Below are 19,352 nucleotides of genomic sequence, written 5' to 3'. Positions count from 1 at the left end.
GTTCCTCTTCCTCCCTCACATGTTCCTCTCTAGGAAGAAATTCGGGAATTTTTTGTCTAGAACTCTAAGGCGATCGATCGTTATCAGTGTGATTAGAGTGTGTCTCTCTTCTAGGGTTTGGCATATCTCTATTATTGTTGTTTGTACTTTGGAGGATTAACTGACTCATTCTTTCGAATTTCTCATTGGTTTGCTCCATGAAACTCTGAAGCTCTTTGGCCAATTGATCGGCCATTACTTTTGCTCCTTTCTTTCTCTGATATGTGATCATAAACTAAGAACCCTTCCCACAGGTTGGCAGGATTATGCTTTGATACCACTGTAATGTCCCTACTAGTTAGAGATCATTGTCCTGCAAAATAGATTGTTAGAATACAACATATATATATAACTAATTTAATTTGCAATCTAACTTTAAAATACTTAATTACATAATCACAATTCTCATCAATTAAAAAGGATATGAATGCCATATGAAGATATGTCCTTAGGCGGTTGTGAGGCTCGCCTTCTTGGAACCCATCTTGGTTACAAGCCCTCCATGAAGTCGAAGGTGAATTTGACTCCTGTCTTGAATGTAATTTCTTACATCCAAGCCCTCCAGGAAATCGAAGGTTAATTCGATTCTTTTCTTGGGTGTAATTTCTTACACCCAAGCCATCCAAGGAGGACCCTATGTCCATTCCTTGTCTTGGGTGATGCACCTCATCACCCAAGTCCTCAGAGGGGACCGGCCAGATCCATCTCTTCTTGGTTGAATTTAGTCAACCAAGCCATACATATGCATATAGGTATTCAGTATATATATTGCCCTAGGGATTATCATAACTCCTCCCTTAGACTAATGGAGTTACCTCCCTATAGCCTCCAACATGTGATTACATTTATAATATATTTTTGCCTTTTATTACTATTTTCCTATTCCATAATCCATATGTACATATTCCTGATTTAACATGTACTTCCTACATATATTCCTTAAAATGTTCATTAATCAATATTCACATTTATTTTTTAACATATATTCCTACTAGGCATTCATATATATTCATTAACGTATGTTAGTACAAATTCACTAACATTCGGTTTATACGTATTCCTTAATACCTGGAAACCATTCATTGATGTGTTCATTAAAGTATTCATTATCATAAATATTACATATACATTAATTACATTTATTACCTTCCTTCATTACCTATCTATTAGAATAGTCAATCATTAATGTATATATTATAATATTAATTATTTACATCCATTAATACATACAGAAGTAAGCATTAACATATAACAATATTGATTCCTTACTTACTTGTTCTGTCCACAGCAGTTGTGTTAGATCGGTGCTTGCCTCTGATCGTTCTTTACCTCTTCTATTCCGCTGCCCTTTTTCTCCCTTAACTGTTGGTTGTTGTTGCTCCCTTTATATCCCGTGAAGGGTTGTACCCCTCCACGGGTCCCCTTCCGCATGAAGGGGTGCGGTGGTAATCGCATCCCAAGCTACGATTACCATCGCACCACTTCGTGCGGGAGTAATCGGGGCTAGTATAGTATATTATGTTTGCATAGGGATCATATTGCCTTTTAAAAATTAAATATTAAATAATACTTTTCATTATTATTATATATATTTTAAATACATTAAATATTAAATATCATTTCATTTAAATATATTAAATATTAAATATCATTTCATTTAAATATATTAAATATTAAATAACATTTTCTTTATTAAAATATATTAAATATTAAATAACACTTTTCTTTATTATTATATATTAAATATATTTCCTTTATTTTTCATAGATTACTTATATTATTATTTTAATCATTTATTTACAATAACCTTATTTAATTAATCCATATATTAATATTATTAAGTAATTTAACATTTGGTGATACCGTAGGGGTTATCACGGCTATTAGCTACATGTTGTACAGTGAAACCATGTGGCTACTAGTTAATAGATATTTGGTTTATTTAGGTTGCATATAAGTTGCATTTTAAATAAAATATGTGATAAGAGACTGTGAAGCTAAAATATTTGTGGATATGTATCATTGCTCATGTGTGCTTGTGAGGATGTCGTTTGGCTTAAGGTGTATCAAACTATTATGAAAGTCATTGCTCTATTTTGGTGAATCATTTCTTGATTACATTCCTTGGGCAATAGACACCATAGCCAAACTAAATATTAACTAGACTTCCCTCTAAATTGTGGACCTACAATCCTATTTCCAATAATTTCATTTGCTATTTTGTAAGCCGACTTCTAAATTTTTGTTATTGTATTTTAGTGCTATCTCTTGCATTTTGGCATCAAAAATATAAGTTTTTTCTTTCTTGTGCTAAGGGAGGCATTTCACATCTACTAAGAGATCGGTTTATTGTTTCCAAAGATAATTTTCCTTTTATGCATATATTTCTAGTTGCAGGTCATGATTCTATTATTTCCAAAGGTGTGAATCCTTCCAACCAAGCCAATTTGGATGTGTTGAGAAAAATGTAAATGCAACACCTAGGATGCACATTTGACTATATTAATTAATTAATCAAAAATTTAAAAAAGACGTGTTGAACCATAATTTTTTGAAGACAATTTGCATCTATTCAACTTTTCCTTGCTATTTGACATTAGAAATCTACTTTCTTTGGCATTACAAAACTGCTTCTTATGCTATTTTTTATTGGTTATAGTGATCTATCAATGGCATTGATTTAGGTTTTGATTTATTTTCTTGAGGCGTCTTGCTAGTGCAACTCCTAATTTTGTGTGTTTTCAGCAATTGAAAAAGACAAAGTTGTTGCTTCTACATGTGGAGGTCGACCTACTTTTTACAAGGCAAATTTGTATGTTTTTTGTGCTGAAGAGGTATGATTCTCTATGTTAGTCATTATTTCTTCTTTGAGCATTGCATGGGAGCAAGATCAATATTGGGAGAAAAATAAGGTCATTTCACCTAAGGTCATAGGCATTTGAAAAACATTTTTTCTATTGTTAGGTCCCAAAGACAATTCACTCTACATGCAATGATAAAGTTGTAGGAACATTCCTTTTGTTGGCTATGGCTTGATTATTCTACGCATATTTTCTTACCAGCAATTCCTTTTCTTTTCAAAGCATAAAAGACCGATGCTTCTCCTTGTGGTCACTAATTTCTAGATTTTGTTGTTGTGGTGAGGATCTCTACCTCCTTGATAGTCATAATCCATCCTTATCAGGCCATTAAGCATTTCATAGAGTACCATTCTTTATAATTGAGTCATTGTGGCATCTAGTTTTCTTTGAGTAGGGTGATTCATCTATAGGAAATAGATCATATTGGTCTCATCAAAAAAGATGCAAATTTCTAGATGCTAGCTTGCTTTATTGCCCTTGTTCATTTTTTTTCTTTTTTTAATTTTAAGTGCTTATCTCTTTATCCATGTTCTGATTGATTAAAGTGGGGTAGATCAGAACCATTACATAACTACCACACAAGCACACACAAGGAACTCACAAGCAGTGAGACCACCAAGAACACCAAAATCAAAAAAGGAGAGACTCGTTTTTGAACGAATGCTTTTGACTGGAGCATCCAAGCAAGGCTTTTGAACAAGAGTCCCAAAAATGACAAAATAAACTAATCAGAATAGAGAGGTTTGGGAAGGAACCCCAAACCATCATCCTAAAGAAAAACCCTCGTGTTGGAGACAAAACAACCAAGAGAACAGAAAGCAAACAATAGATTTTGAAAGGCGTCTTGCAACCTTCTACAAATTAGATCATCTTGCACAAGAAGACGAGCAGCTAAAGAAAGACCCAAGGCAAAGAGGACAACAAGGTTTTGAAAGGCATCCTTGAACCTTTTACAAGTAGATTGACTATGAACAACTATGTTTGTAGAAAGGGAAGGGGCAGGCCCCAAAATAGAATGTAAAACCTAGCATGCGCCATAACCACAATACTCATCATTGGGTCTACCTCGATAGGACCACGGACAAGATTAATTGCCCATCAATTGCTACAGTAGGAGCCACCTTAATAGGACCTACAATAGCAAAGTGCCTTGTGAAACCCACCAAGTAGAGATGAATACAATAGAATTAACATGCACAACATAAACAACTATAAGAGAGACACCTGATTTTATACATGGAAAACCCAAATGGGAAAAACCATGGAGAGGATTAACTCTCAACATAATATAACTAGTTATATGGGATTACAAAAGGAGGCTCACTGCTTGGAGGGCTCACTGCCAGAAAGCCCCAAACTAGTTGAGGCCTCCCAACAAAAACAAGGGAGCAACCAAAAATTCTTCCAAAAGGAAAAGGCACAACACTCTACTCCCATCTCTCCAAACAAAACCCAAAAAAAAGTAGAGGCACCCACCAAGCCAAGCTTTCTGTTAGGAAGAGCTTGAGCATCTCCATCATCATCAAAAACCCCTTCTTCTCCTACAACTTACCCACCTCTAGAAACTCTAGTTCTCTCTCTGCTTCCTCTCTTCTTGCTCCCCATTTGAATATTAACTTTTTTTAGTAGAATCCGTTTTCTCTTCATCCATGATGTTAAATTATTTTTATTTTGGATAACTTCTTCAAAAAGTATTGGATCAATATGAGAAAATAATACAAAATTTAGAATTTCATTTTATTCATCATAATATCTTTTATTTTCATATATCTCACTTAATATTTTTTATTTTCCTTAATATTACGAGGGTGAGACTTGGATACGAGTTCTCATGTTGGAGTTGCATAATTATGAACTATGTCTCCAGAGCTAACTATTGGACTTTGAAGCTACTATAAATAAATTTTACAGCTATTTTTTGGGCTTCAGATGTATTCTATATGATCTTCAAAGTAACTATTAGTCTCTAAATTCAATATAGGTGATCACTAGGGCTAACTATTGGGCTTTAGATATGCTATAGATACACCTTGATAATCATCATTTTTATCTTCTTCATCTATGGATACTATTATTGATATATTTAAAGAGGTTTTTTCTATGAATTTAATATTCCTATTGGTTCCAAGCTACTTGGTGAAATGGCTATCTAATTTGTGTGTCTTGGATTCTTTATGTTATCCTATGAAGATGCACTTTTCTCCTTTATACATATGTGACATACTTAAAAATTACAAGGTACTCCACATTCAATTTGGATCTTATTCACACTTCTTAAGGAATCTTCTCATGCATGGCCTTTGTCGGACATCTATTCAATAAGTATATTACAATTATAAAATATTCACATGAATATTTATTTTGAAGCCCCTTGGCCTTAGAGATACTTCTTGCTATCTCCATGATTCTATTGAACAAACCGGAATACTAAGAGGTGGGTGAATCAATATTCCCCAAATAATAATAAAATAAAACTTTTGATTATCATAAACTTAATCTCATCTTAGCAAGTAGAGATGAATGCAATAGAATTAACATGCACAACATAAACAACTATAAGAGAGACACCTGATTTTATACGTGGAAAACCCAAATGGGAAAAACCATGGAGAGGATTAACTCTCAACATAATATAACGAGTTATATGGGATTACAAAAGGAGGCTCACTGCTTGGAGGGCTCACTGCCAGAAAGACTCACTACCAAAAGAAGAAAGAATGAACTAAGAAAATTGCAACTACACATGCATGGGATCAGTTCATGTTCAACTCATACAACACACCAACAGCTTGTAGAAGATCCAGTAAAGAAACTCTGCAACACTTCGCTATCTGTATGCTCCAAACTTGCTAGGTTGAATATCCAAGCAACTGAGAGGGGGGTGAATTAGTTGACAATTAAACCTTCTTTAAATTTCGTTGACAAATCCAGAGCAAACAATAGAATTAATTAAAACACGTATAACATGAGAGCACAAACACACAACTGATCAAACACATGAATACCAGAATTTATGTGGAAAACCCAAGGATGGAAAAACCATGGAGAATATTAATTCTCAATATAAAACACTAGTTAAGGTGACACAAGTTAAGGTGTTTTTTACAAAAGATGGCTCACTGCGGGAGGGCTCACTACCCAAAAAGGCTCATTGTTGAAGGGCTCACTACCCAAAAAGGCTCATTGTCAAAGAAAGAGAGAGAGAAAAGATAATTCGCCACTGTAAGACAATCTGCACTACCGGAACTACTTCTGGTAACTATCCGCGACACACACTTCACATGTCAATTGGATTTCTCTTTGCAGTCTCGCATATCTTCACACAACTTGCCATCCTAACTCATTCAAATCATCCACATATATACAATGTCTTTGAGAAACATAATCTTCTAAGTTAGCTAAGATAGAGATCTAAAATAGGTCAACACTAAAAATCCCGGTGGTGGAAAGGAATGAGAAGTAGACCACATCACAATGTACATCATAGAACACATTACATCCATCACAAATATAGGACCTAAAATACTATACACACCCTACACAAATGTTGTTACCATCCTCGAATTCTGGATCAATCCAAACCCAAAATAGCACTCAGTAACAATTGCAACACATCTTCCGAAGAACCAAACCTTCCGAGAAATCGCCAAACATCCATCAACATCACATATATACATGTCTTCCACTATTGCTCAATATACCACATCCGGTCCTAACTGAATCACAAGATTTGACATCAATGACAACATACAACATAACGCTAACAATCTCCCACTTTGTCATTGATGGCAACATCCATCAAAACAACAACCATATAAACATCATATTGTATCTCTCATCACAACTCTCTCTCCCCCTTTGACATCAAGGACAAAGGCGAGCGAAACTCCCCCTATGAAAAATACTCAACTCCCCCTAAGAGGAAGCATCCAAGAACCAATCCAGATAATAATATTCAGGTTGTTCACTAGACCAATGCACATCCAAATGTACATCAATTTGAGTTGGGAAGGGGTAACACCCCTAACTTATGTCAGAGATACTCAAAAGTATCCTTACACAACGCCTTGGTGAAGATGTTTGCAATCTGTTTTTTTGTAGGTACATATTCAAGTCTTACTTCATTATTCAACACTTTTTCCCTCAAGAAGTGATATTGAATAGATATATGTTTTGTTCTCGAATGTTGTACCGGATTCTTGGAAATGTTTATTGCACTGGTGTTATCACATCTAATTGAGATGGGTTCATTAAATAACACACCGATATCCTTCAAAGTCTCCTTCATCCATAGAATTTGTATGCAACATGAAGATGTTGCAATAAATTATGCTTCAGTTGTAGATAAGGACATAGATTCTCGCTTCTTATTTGACCAAGCAACCAACCGAGAGCCAAGAAAGGATGCTCCACCACTTGTATTTTTCTTGTCATCAACACTTCTGGCCCAATCTGCATTTGTATAAGCTGTCAAGGTGAAATATGAACTTTTGGGATACCACAAGCCAGACCCTTTTGTGCCTTCTAGATATCTGAAAATCCTTTCTAATGTCACATGTGATTCTCTCGGTCCTTGTTGAAACCTAACTGCCAAACAAACTACATACATGATATCCGATCTAGTAGCAGTTAGATATAATAGTCCTCCAATCATTGACATGTACTGACTTACATACGCTTTAAGAGTTTTATCATCTTTGGCTAATTTACATCTAGTGGTCATGGGTGTACACACTGGTTTGGAATTTTCCAACCCAAACTTCTTTAACAATTCTTTGATATGCTTAGACTAAGAAATGAAAAATTCTTTGTTGCTCTAATCAACTTGTGAACCAAGAAAGAAATTTAATTCACCAATCATAGACATTTCAAATTCCTTCTGCATTTCATCAACAAACTTTTTGCACATACTATCATTTCCTCCAAATATTATGTCATCAACATACACTACAACAATTAAAATTTTACTTGAGTCAGTTCTAAAGTAAAGATTATTGTTAACAGGTCCTTAGGGACTAACCTACCCATCTCACATCTAAGATGGTTATACCCGATTCTAATTTGTGCAACTAGAAGTCTAACCTTTCCCTTAATTGCTGCCCTTAGGTAGTCTTTTTCATGATGCTCCCTCAACGGGTTAAACTCTTTGATATAATATATTTTTTCCCGACCAACCTACTTTGTCCACATGGTAGTTCTAATTATTTTTAACGCAAACTTTTTTACCTCATCATTATTGTTCGGGCAATCTTGCAAATCAATGTCCCACTTGTTGATCCACTTCTTAATCTGCTTCATGCAATTCTTCTTCCTCCAATTTTATTCCCCCTCAACAACCATTTTGGTCCAGCATTGCTTATCCATGTTTCTAATTTTTTTAAATTACTTAGCAACCGAACTATTGTTGAGGCCTCCTTTGGAAACACTCCTACTTTTACTACAAGAATCTCACAAAGAACTATTGACTTAACTTTGAGACTACTAATGATTAGATGTTTTTTTAATTCTTTCTAATTGCATTCACTTCTTGTTTGACTTGCTATTCCCACAAATCTCGCAACCATAAAAGACAACTAACATAACCAGCAAACCAAAAAGAGTTTTTCTTGGTTTTCCAATCCCATAACTCCACTTTCCTACATCTGTTTTGCAAGAGATAAGAAGCCTTCTACCCTCCTTGAATCCTCTTTGATCTACAAGGATCTTTGTATTGCTATCAACTATTAACCTACAAACTTCCTCCCACTCTAAAAATTACTATTTGCTACTCTTCTATTTATGCTCAATACAGGTGGCACATTGCCATTTCCACGTCACATTAGATTCATTATTATGTTTGTGGGATACGATGCTTATCATATGCACCCCATTGGATGCATCTGCAAGCTATATGCATTTATATATAATATTACGATGCTTAAGAAGCCATTTGGTAGACTTAATCTTTTGGCAGCTCAACGCCAACAGTAATTGGGAAGCAGAGGGCATCCTTTTTATGGAAAAAGTTGGCTTTTAACACTGAGTGAATTGGCAGTCATCCATGATCTTTGCACACATACATGGCAGTCATAAGATCACTCAAGGGATGAGATGGAATGTACCTACAACCACACAAAACTGCTATAATTTGCTTCAACTATTCTAGAGTCATTGCTTGCTACAATTCGAAATTATTAATGATATTCAGTTGACTGTTATTAGTTGAAATTTTTATAACCTTTTATAAGGATTTTTTATAAAATAAAGACGAGTATTGTGGTGATATCCATCACGGGTTCAAAGACTGGTAGGAATACTCTTCAAGTACATTTAATTTTTTTATAATATTTTATGCATACAATATGTTTTATATCCTTTAATAAATTCAAACGATAAAATTGAAACTAAGAAATGCATGTCAATTTAACTCTTAAAGGAAAATATGATTTGTCACATTAAGGGAAAAAGAAGTTGCATATACCGTGCAAAGATTAATAGGCAATCATTGCCACATTTTTAAGGGATTTCTATCAGCATTTTCCAGATTAAGTGGATTTTATTAGAAACCAGGATCCATTAAAATATAAATAAACCTTTGAAACAATATGCAGCTTTAAAAAAAAATCAAGGGAATCTCAGAGTGATCCTCATATGTGTAAGCCTTCTTGCCAAAGATCGTCATGTTAGAAAGCCTTACAGTGCCAAATACCTGATATAAAAATAAATAAATTTATGATTGCAAATAGCTGACAAAACAATATGCAGCTTTAAAAAATAAAATTAAAGGGAGTCTCAGTGTGCTCCTCATATGTGTAAGCCTTCTTGCCAAAGATTGTCATGTAAGAAAGCCTTAACAGCAACAAATACTAAAGTAATAATTAATTAATTTATGATTGCAAATAGCTCACATACTTTGCACTAAGCAAAAGCTTTTGCACACACAGCAGGGCATTCTTTCTTACTTCTGAGCTCTCATGATCCATATGTTTCATGATACGCTCTTTACCTTTCAGGTCTAAAACAATGCCTCTCCCAACTGGATGATACTGAATGAATTGAGAAATATCATAGCAAGCCACAGCGAGTGTCCTTGGATCTCCAGAATTATCAAGTATTGCAATTAAAACACGTAAGACCTGCCACCAAATAAAACATCCAAATTAGTAAATTTTGTCTCCCCACACCAGAAATCAATTTGTATAATAAATATATTTTCTAATCTAATATAAACAAACTCCACATTAACTGTATGTCCCAACTGGGTCCTCGGAATGAACTTACCAAGTGCTCAAGGCTATAGTAAGGGCCCAAATTCTAAACTCATGCTAAAGGGATAAGGGGATAACATATGCCGCTTCTAACTTGACCAGTTAAAATACAAATTTATTATAATTCAAGTGTAAAAATGGTATAGCAATAGTTTGTATATTAAAACTTTTGTGGCTGCATGATTGGTTGTGTTTCTGGAATCTAATTCATAAATTCTTTTCGTTATGCTCAGTTCATGTAACATCTACACACGGAATACTTCTTGTATAAAAAGTTAGTATGTTGAAATTATTTGTTTATAAACACTAGCCAGGTGATCTGTGATCCACAATTATCTAAAGTTCCTTGAACTAATGAACCATGCTCAAGGAACATGACAATGTAACCCTCAAGCTAAGATTAAAACACCGATGCAGAAGCTTGCAATATATGCCAATAGATAAGGTTGTCTTTCAGTGCATTACAATCCATTTTCACCTTTTTTAGGCTTAACCTTGATTCTAATCTCACTTTACCCAGATAGCACAATAAAGCATCGTTATGGCTATGGCACCTCAATATGTTTTATTGAAATCATAGCACCCCTCTTCATGTCACTGGAAATCTGTCCAAATATCCAACTTATTCTTATCTTTCAAACATTCTAATCCCGAACATATTTCTGTTCTATTTCCTCAAGCATATTCATCCATGGATCTAACTTCCAGATTTCTCCATGGTCCTGTTTTCTCAATGTATTTGGAAGCTAGAGGAATTTGTATTCTGGTTCATGCACCATATGAGGAAAACCCTGTTCAAGTCTTAAAGCTATGAATCCAGACATAAGTAATTGCCTTGGGTAATCGGCACAACCCAATCAGATTCAAATCCTGATAGTCCTTGGCTTTAACATTTAGAAACTGCACCAAAAACCAGGTCTAAGGCTCAAGCATATATATGGAAAACCTGACTTCATTTACTCAGGTCTCAAGTTATCCAAGTTATCCAAATCTAGTCGATCGTGAATTCAAGATCAGTTTCATCTTCTTTCAAGATAGCTGAATAAGTGAGACACTGATTATCGATTGATTACAGTTTAACCGTATGAATGGATTTTATGTATTAGATGATCACATTTTAAACCCAAAAGTCCGATCAACTATAATTTCAATTTAAAAGGGCCTAAAAATACACTAACCCTTGCTTGTTTTTGGCTCCAAGTGACTAACTCTAGTTAATTGTGTGCTTAGTACTATTGCAAATGATTCATCTCCTAAACCCATAACTGGGGGGCAATAATTATCTAGATGTAAGAACTTTATTTAATCTTGTTAACTTGTGTTTATTGACCAGGTTAATATTCCTCTTTAAATATTCTAGCAGGCAACCTTTTTATTAGAATCTGACTTTATCACATAGTTTAGGGCCTTGAGATTAGCTACAATCTTATTTTGAAACAGGAGCGAATCTTATTATTAATTTTGGTTAAACCACAAACTTAGACCTTTAAGGTATTTGAATCTAATAACCCTAGGTTTCATTAAACCCAAATTGCCTAACTCCACCAGCCCGTTCATGGGCCTTCTCTGGTTGATCCGAATCTCTCCTCTACTATCCAAGAAAAATGGGAATTGCCGCAGACAGGGTGGTAAGGCCAATTTTGATGCTGCCTCTAAAGGCAACCTGGGATCTCAAGGCAGGGGTTGTCATTAGGGATTGGCATGCAAATATTGTGTTGTTGGGTGCTCAAAAAATTGAGAAGGGCACCAATAATGAAGCAGAAGTCCAAGCAGCATTATTGGCGGTTCAGTGGGGATTGAAATTTGGAGTTCAAAATATGCACCTTGAAGGGGATTCACAAATCATTATTAGTGCAATCATTAAAGGGGAAGCAAATGATTGGATTTTAAATAAATATATATCCAAAATCAGAAATGATTTAAATTTATTTAAGAATTCCAAGCTCACACATGTGAGAAGGACTAGAAATGTGGTGGCGGTTGTGTTGTCCAAATGGGCAACATCATTTGATGAAGTACACGAAACCCACTTGGAAGATTTTCGAAATCTGCAGAGGCTGATGTGGCAGGTGATGTACAAGGGCATCATTAATTTTACTCATTTGGTGGTAAGGAAGGAATGTGCGGTTGGGACGGGCATTTATTTATAGGGACTTGGGCTCATTTTTGACAGTATTGGATGCAAGTTCTTGTAAGGTGGTGACAAGTATGGAGGCCACCTTTACTCCCTGTACACCTCCCAAGAACAGTTGGCATTTGTTGGTGATATCTCAGAGAAGCGGCTGAAATACATTTTCAAACATGGCGAGGATGTGTTCATTCAAATTGTGATGATGCTATTGGGGGAGAGTTTCCTCAAGACCATGCACAAGTACAGGACTAATGTCAATGTGGTGACCATGGTCCTGGCGTGGGGTCTGGAATTGGGAGAGAGGAAGGACGTTCTGGTTGAAGTCATGAGACAGTGTGTGGAGGATGACCGGTTGGGTGGCTTGATGGAACTTTTGGTGATGGCAATGTCGGGGGCTGGTTTTAATGCTGGGAAAGGGTTGGACGTTGATGGTATTCACGAACTGCAAGAATTGGTCCCCTACATGCGCTGGCCTTTTGGTCTAGACAGAGATGAGCAGCGGGCAGAGGCAACTATTGCTTGGGACTCTCTCAAGCTGTTTTTGAGAGAGAGGAGCTGGAGGCTCGGTGCCCTACGGCAAACAATTCTGCAAGGGGTGGTGTTGTGAAGCCGAAAGTGAAAAGAAAGGGCAAGAGGAAGATCGATGGGCACGGTGGAGTGTGTGGGTGATGGTGCAGATACAGGTGGTCGTGGTCGTGGCAATGCTGATGAAGGACCGAGCAGTTTTGCCCTAAATGTGCCCTAATTTCTGCAGGGCATGGTTGTGGATGATGGTTTTTTGTGGGTTTCCTTTTGATGGTTTTTGTTTATGTGTATAGTCCTCTATATCTATTATTGTTGTGTTCTCTCTGCTACATGTAAGTAGCGAAGGTAATGGTGTCTTCAGTAGGGGCGGTGCTTGTTGGGTTTCAGGGCTTATGGTCTCTGGTTTGTAATGGATGTTTGGGATACCATTTTGTTCAATTTTTGCTCGAATTTTGTAATCTTGGCAAATTTTGTAAGAATGCCAAAGTATCAGTAGTCTTGTGGTGGTGTCCTGGCGGCTGTAAAGGGGGTGCCGGATGGTGGTGTTTGAATTATCAGACTTTTTTTAAATCTGCAATGTAAGCTTTTATTCCAATATAATAATAAATAAAATATTATTACCGATCAAAAAAAAAAGATTGCCTAACTTCAGCTCCTTGCACTATTGCACTCACTTACCAAGTTTCTCACCGAATTTATCTCAAATAACCCAATGAGGCAACAAACTATGGTAAATGTTTTAACCCAACTTTCTAAATCATGGTTACTTAGCTTTTGATACCCGATGGAGTTAATATCACTGAGGTTAATTGCAAGAAGGATCCAGACCCAACAGCAGTTTTAACCAGATTGAAATCCAATATTGGCTTTATAACCTTATCGGTGGCAAAAGACCTTTCCAGAGAGCAAAACCATCAGATAGAAATTTGGGAATAGGATTATTCTCTGTCGCAATTTCATTGGACTTGAAATCTGATTCCAAGAGATTAGTTGATTCAGAATGAGAAAGAGATTCCTGAGTCTACTTATTGCATCCTCAAGGCCTCCCATCAGCAACTTCAACCTGGAAAATCAGGGAAAGGGCCACTGAATCCAGATGCAAGGAAACATTAGAAACTGGTTTAATATCAAATATTTAGCCAATTTTCTACATGTGTTTCATACAACCTTGACCGTAGCTTAACCATGATTTATCATGAAGATTAGACCTTATCTCAAGTTTATTGCAGGGTTTGCAAATCTCATACCCTCACAAGGTTAAACTCCTAGTTCTGAATCCGATAGAATGGACAGACACAAGAAGACTGTTTAATTCCGAGTCAATTTAAACCCAATAATAACACAAACTCCTGGGTGCCTTCTCGGAGATTTCAACCTGAGTTCAACTCTGATTATTCACAGGGTTAATCACAATTATAGTTAATCCCTCAGGTTACAAATCTTACATCATCAAACAAGTTTTAAATTGGTTTAACCTTCAATAGAGCTTCAGACACAACATAACTTTACTATCTGGTTTAACTTGAAACTGCACTTAATGAACTTTGTAAGGTTAAGACCTAAGTTTAATCAGGGTTTATTGTACATATTGACTCATAAACCTTGTTATTCACCCCCCAGAATCTTCACAACCTACAATAACAATTAACCTCCCAAACTTCAACTCGGCCTTGGGATAGTTCAATAGATTGAAAATAAATCAAGCAGAATAACCCATTCAGATAATACAATAATCCATTTATATACTGAGCAATAAATTTCTCTATCCTAACAAAATCAAGATAGACAATCTGCACATAGTCTTTATCAAATCTACAAAGCTACACTGTTTTTAAAAGGGCTGTCCTTAGTGGACATAATAAAATTTTCTGTCCTTCATCTATGATTTTTAAACAGGCTTTCTTTTCTCGAATACACCAAGGTATCTTCCATGCCGAGAGTAAGATTTAGAGAAGAGTGTCTATCCTCTAATTTTATCCTTCTCGAGCCAATTTCATATCCTATTTATCACAAGGTGCATGAATGAAGAGATAGAAAGGTTTCCCAGTACTTCAACCATGCAGCCTCTCACCAGCCTCCTGGATGCCAAAACAGACAAAGCAAAGTTGGTCCACCCTGTCACTCTCACAATACATATGAGGTTCCACAGGCAATAATGAGGATTTCTGAATTTCAGGTTCCTTTCATCTAAAGAAGGCTATCAATTCACTTCACTTCCTTCCACACCTTCCAGGCTTCCACCACTTGTCGGGAAAGTCAAACTAGGTTCAAGCTTAATAAACAATAGAGACACACATATACACAAATTCCAATGAACCCCATTCATGGAGAACAGTTCAACAAAGAGCAAAAGAAAAAATAAGATCCTGCTGGATTAGTTAGAGAAGCATCACAATTCACATTCTGACTTTTAAGATATCTTGGCTGATAGCCTTCCCTTCCTTTCAAGGATCTTCAGTACCATTGGCTGGTTTAGATTTTTCCTCAACTACAACACAGCTTAGTGACTAACCAATAAAGTAATACAGGAACCACCTGACCAGCCAGAGTAAGATTTCAAAACAATCATAGCCACTAACAAGGTTTTTCCCCCTCCCTGTACCTGGTGCCTACCAACTTAATTCCAAGGGTGATGAAGCCATTTTAACTGGTATCAATTTACCCATCTCAACTTCACTTGGACTCAAAATACACTGGTATCAATTTATCCACCTCACCAACCAACCCACACAAAACATAAATTGTTAAAACCCATACTACAGGATGCCTTGGGGTGGAAAAAACTCACGAAATCTCCCAGCATATCCAGACACCAGAAAAGGTACAAAACAAATTACAACACCTTCACAGAAAGAATGTGGCACAGATCAACAATGATTGCCAAATAAATGTCCATACATTAACGCCTATTTGGGATTAGAATCAAACTCTGAATACAAGGTTTCCCTTCTCAGTTCAGATGCTACATGCTGCTCCTAGCAACCCCATGTATATCCGGCCAAATTCTTGTTCTAGTTCCGCCAAATATTTAAAGTCATTTTTCCACTAGTTTCTTCCGTGCACCCAACATCTATCAGGTCTTCCATTTTCATCATCTTTCACCCAGTTTCTTTTCCCCAGGTAGATTTATTTTTTATTAAATTCAGCACAAGCTCCGCTCCTCATCCTTTCTCTGAAAGATTTGTCTTTCATGGTTTTTGGTGAGAGGTCTTCTCTCTCCCCCAGGTTTTGTGGGAATTAATTTCCCCAACTGCTCCAGAATGTTGTGGTGTGCAGTCTAACCTACACCAGTTTCCTTCTCGGTTTATTTTCTTCAGTCAGTGCATTAATTTCTTGGATCCTGGGTCATTTCCATTAAAGTTCCTGTCAGTTATTTTATTCATTTCTATCCCTGGTTTTCCTTGTTGCTGATGCCACCACCTACATTAAGTCAAGGACTATCTTTCTTCTAAAGTGGGTTACCTCAGCATCTAATCTTTTCTTTTCTCAGATAAGATTTTCCAATTCGATCATTTAATAATCAGCTACAGGTTTATCTCCAGGCTCAAATCTGAATTAAATGTCTCTTGCTGTGCTTCTCAGGTTTAAGCACTAACTGGAGATTTGTCCAATCTCCAGGCGCCACTACTAAAGCTGGAGCCACCTTTGCTAGTTCGACTCAGTTAACTTGTTCTTGGCAATTATCTGTACCTGTGATCTACACATAGGAGCTCAAACAGGATCATGACACCTTGCAGAATATATCAATTATTAAAATTGCTATCTCAAGGTATCCAAATAATTTCAATTCCTCAATAATCAATTAAAATTATAATTTCCAGTTAAAATCATCAAGTCTATAACTTTAATAAAATTATCATAACCACAATACTTAATAATATAACTTAATTCCAGAAACATCCTACATCAAGACAAAATCATAACATCAGATTACAATGCATGCAATTGAAGCTGAAACAAGGTCAAAACACAGACATTCCCCACAGATTATCTTAAACGAAAAATTCCAGTGGGGTGTCTCTTGGAAAGCCTCTACAACTATCAAGTCCAAACATTGAAAATCTTTGGGCCTGCAAGCCCAAAGAATGGCATTATCACCATATATTATAAAATTTTAACCTAATTAAACTTTTCTTTGACAGTTGTCGCCCTTCTATGACTAACTTCTGTCACACATCATCTTTAATCCTAAGAACTTGATGACATTGATCCTCATTTGCCTACCATTGATTTGCCAAAAAGCTGGATGATCTTTACTATCTTCACCTTGTAGCTTTTTTGAGATTATATTATGTGGCCTGCTACCTAAATGCAATACCACAAAGGACATCGATCTTTGACCTTTTCAATCCTTACTATTAACTTTTCATCCCTCAATTCTGTCTGACCCTTGCCCTATTAGAGCTTCACTAAAATATGTACAATTTGGTTAACCTGATAAGATCAATGAAACTCTGATCTAAGTTTGTTTAATCCCAGCCATTGATTTGACAAAAAATGTTTATTCGTTATCATTCTTCATCCTCTCAGCAATTGAATTGACATGGGAAGAACAATTTTTGTGAAATTCCAATAATATTCTTGAATTCCCCATATAGCAAGAAAGGAATTAACAGAATTTCTTATATGTATATCAACAAGGTCTGATTTTATCAGCAAATAGATATGTGACCATTGTTATTAGAAAGCTACTAAAACATCTTGAACATCTGCAAACTTTCTTGTGCAGCAAAATTTTGAAGATTGTCTAGTTTTGCTTTAAAATCTTTATCATTTTTTCCCAATTTATTTTGCAATTTCAGCTGAAAATGTAAAATCTGATCAATACATAATTGTACCTTTATTTCTTTGGCTGCAAGCTTCTTCTTGCTGACACTGATCAGCTCTAGCAGCATTCTTGCTACTAGTCTCATCTCTGATGTGACATCCAAAATCTCTAATGTAAACCGCATAGCTTTCACATTGTCCAGTAATCTCTGTACTTCTTGCAATATTCTGATATGTGCTTGTAATAATAAAATCAGCTTGACATGAGAAATGATACATGTGTGGAGCCTATTTGTAGATGCTTTAGATGGCATATCAAAGTTTATTATGGATTTTCCAAAGCTTTGGAGATGTTCTCAGAGGTCCACAGTTCATGTTAGTTAAGTGTGACTGTTCCAGTGAACAGTCTGCCAATCAGTTTTTGGTCCACATTGTAGCGCATATGTTTCATCTATTCTTGTGGTTGTTGCATGATATAAATGCATCATATATCTCAAATTTCAGACTCTTAATCGATCTGCAAGTGTTTTTGGTGGTCCGCATTGAAAGTTGAGTAAGTTTAGTTGGTGTACATTAACTGTTTTACCTTCTGTGCCGACATGTGACGTTTTGGTCCGTGCGATAGCATGCAGAATTATAGGGGTTAATTTGGAAAAGTCAAGGTGTGCCGACATGGTGTGATGCATTTTGCCTTCCACATTGCATTGGAGATTGTTTTTGGGACAACTGTTTTGTATTTACACACTGCATCTAATTAGGCCAACCTAATTGATGTTATTTTGGTTGCAAATGGTATATAAGAGATGAAATCATTTTGGAGATTGATGTATGAGTTGTGTATGTTATGCGAAGAGTATGCGAAGGTGTGCAAAGGTTCGCAAGTACAGTAGAGCAGTAATGAAAGCAGTATTAGATGTGTTTTATCAATGAACTATAATCAGCATATTAATGTTTCTCTTTCAGATGTAATGTATATTGCCCTAAAGAAGTGATCTTTTGTGTCCACAAGTCTTCATTGTATCTTACCCTGAGGTTATGCGCCTTGGTCTTGCAAGTCCACATCAAGAGCAGCGAGCTCCTTGGCCTCTGGCCTAAACATTGTAACCTGTTTTCCATATAGTGAGATTGTTCTCACTATGGTTTTTCCCACATTGGGTTTTCCACATTAAAATTTTGGTGTTCATGTGTGATTGCTTTTGTGTTTTCAGTTCTTTGCACATGGTAATGGGAATGAATGATAATTGAATGGTTAAATTTGATTAAGTTTTAATACATATTGATTCAAGAGCTCTTGTGTACGAACGACTTTCCTAGTGCGACAATGCAATTTTCTACAAAGCCCAAGTTTTTTTTTGTTCAAGTTTGTTAAGTGTGAAATGGCTAAACCGGTCGTTGTTGACCCAGCTTAAAAGCCACAACCAATTTTCAAGCTTTATCCATATGTGGTGATGGCACGAGACAAGGAAGGAGCCTTCTCGAGGGTTCTAAAGGACATTGTGTACATTGAGGATGTTAGGGCTTACATCCATGCACCCTTGACAAAGGTAAGTCATGTGAAGTTTAATTATGTATTGAAGCAATTGGTAGAAGATGATTTGATTACTTTCAAGCCCTAGTTCAAGCATGTTCGGACTTAGGATTGAATATATGTAAGGAATTTCCCAACTTTTGATATGAGCTTGCATGGATTCAGCTTATCCTGAGCCAAATTCACGATGATGTGATGTATTTGGACTGGCCATACAAGATCACTAAGGATGCCATTAGGGCATTGACTAGTTT

At 36.1% G+C, this 19,352-nt stretch overlaps 1 protein-coding gene across 1 annotated transcript in view; it reads right to left on the bottom strand.

Annotated features, from left to right (window-relative positions):
- Window positions 1–9,560: 9,560 nt before the first annotated feature.
- Window positions 9,561–19,352, bottom strand: part of LOC131063912 (probable V-type proton ATPase subunit H) — a 76,373-nt gene continuing 66,581 nt past the window's right edge. Inside the window, exon 12 of the mRNA XM_057997881.2 lies at window positions 9,561–10,015. Within this exon, the coding sequence (XP_057853864.2) occupies window positions 9,767–10,015 (249 nt within the window). The 3' untranslated portion in view covers window positions 9,561–9,766. The remainder of the gene's footprint in view (window positions 10,016–19,352) is intronic.

Source organism: Cryptomeria japonica, chromosome 3 (assembly GCF_030272615.1).
Source record: "Cryptomeria japonica chromosome 3, Sugi_1.0, whole genome shotgun sequence".
NCBI lineage: Eukaryota > Viridiplantae > Streptophyta > Pinopsida > Cupressales > Cupressaceae > Cryptomeria > Cryptomeria japonica.
This window is presented reverse-complemented; position numbering and strand designations above follow the sequence as displayed.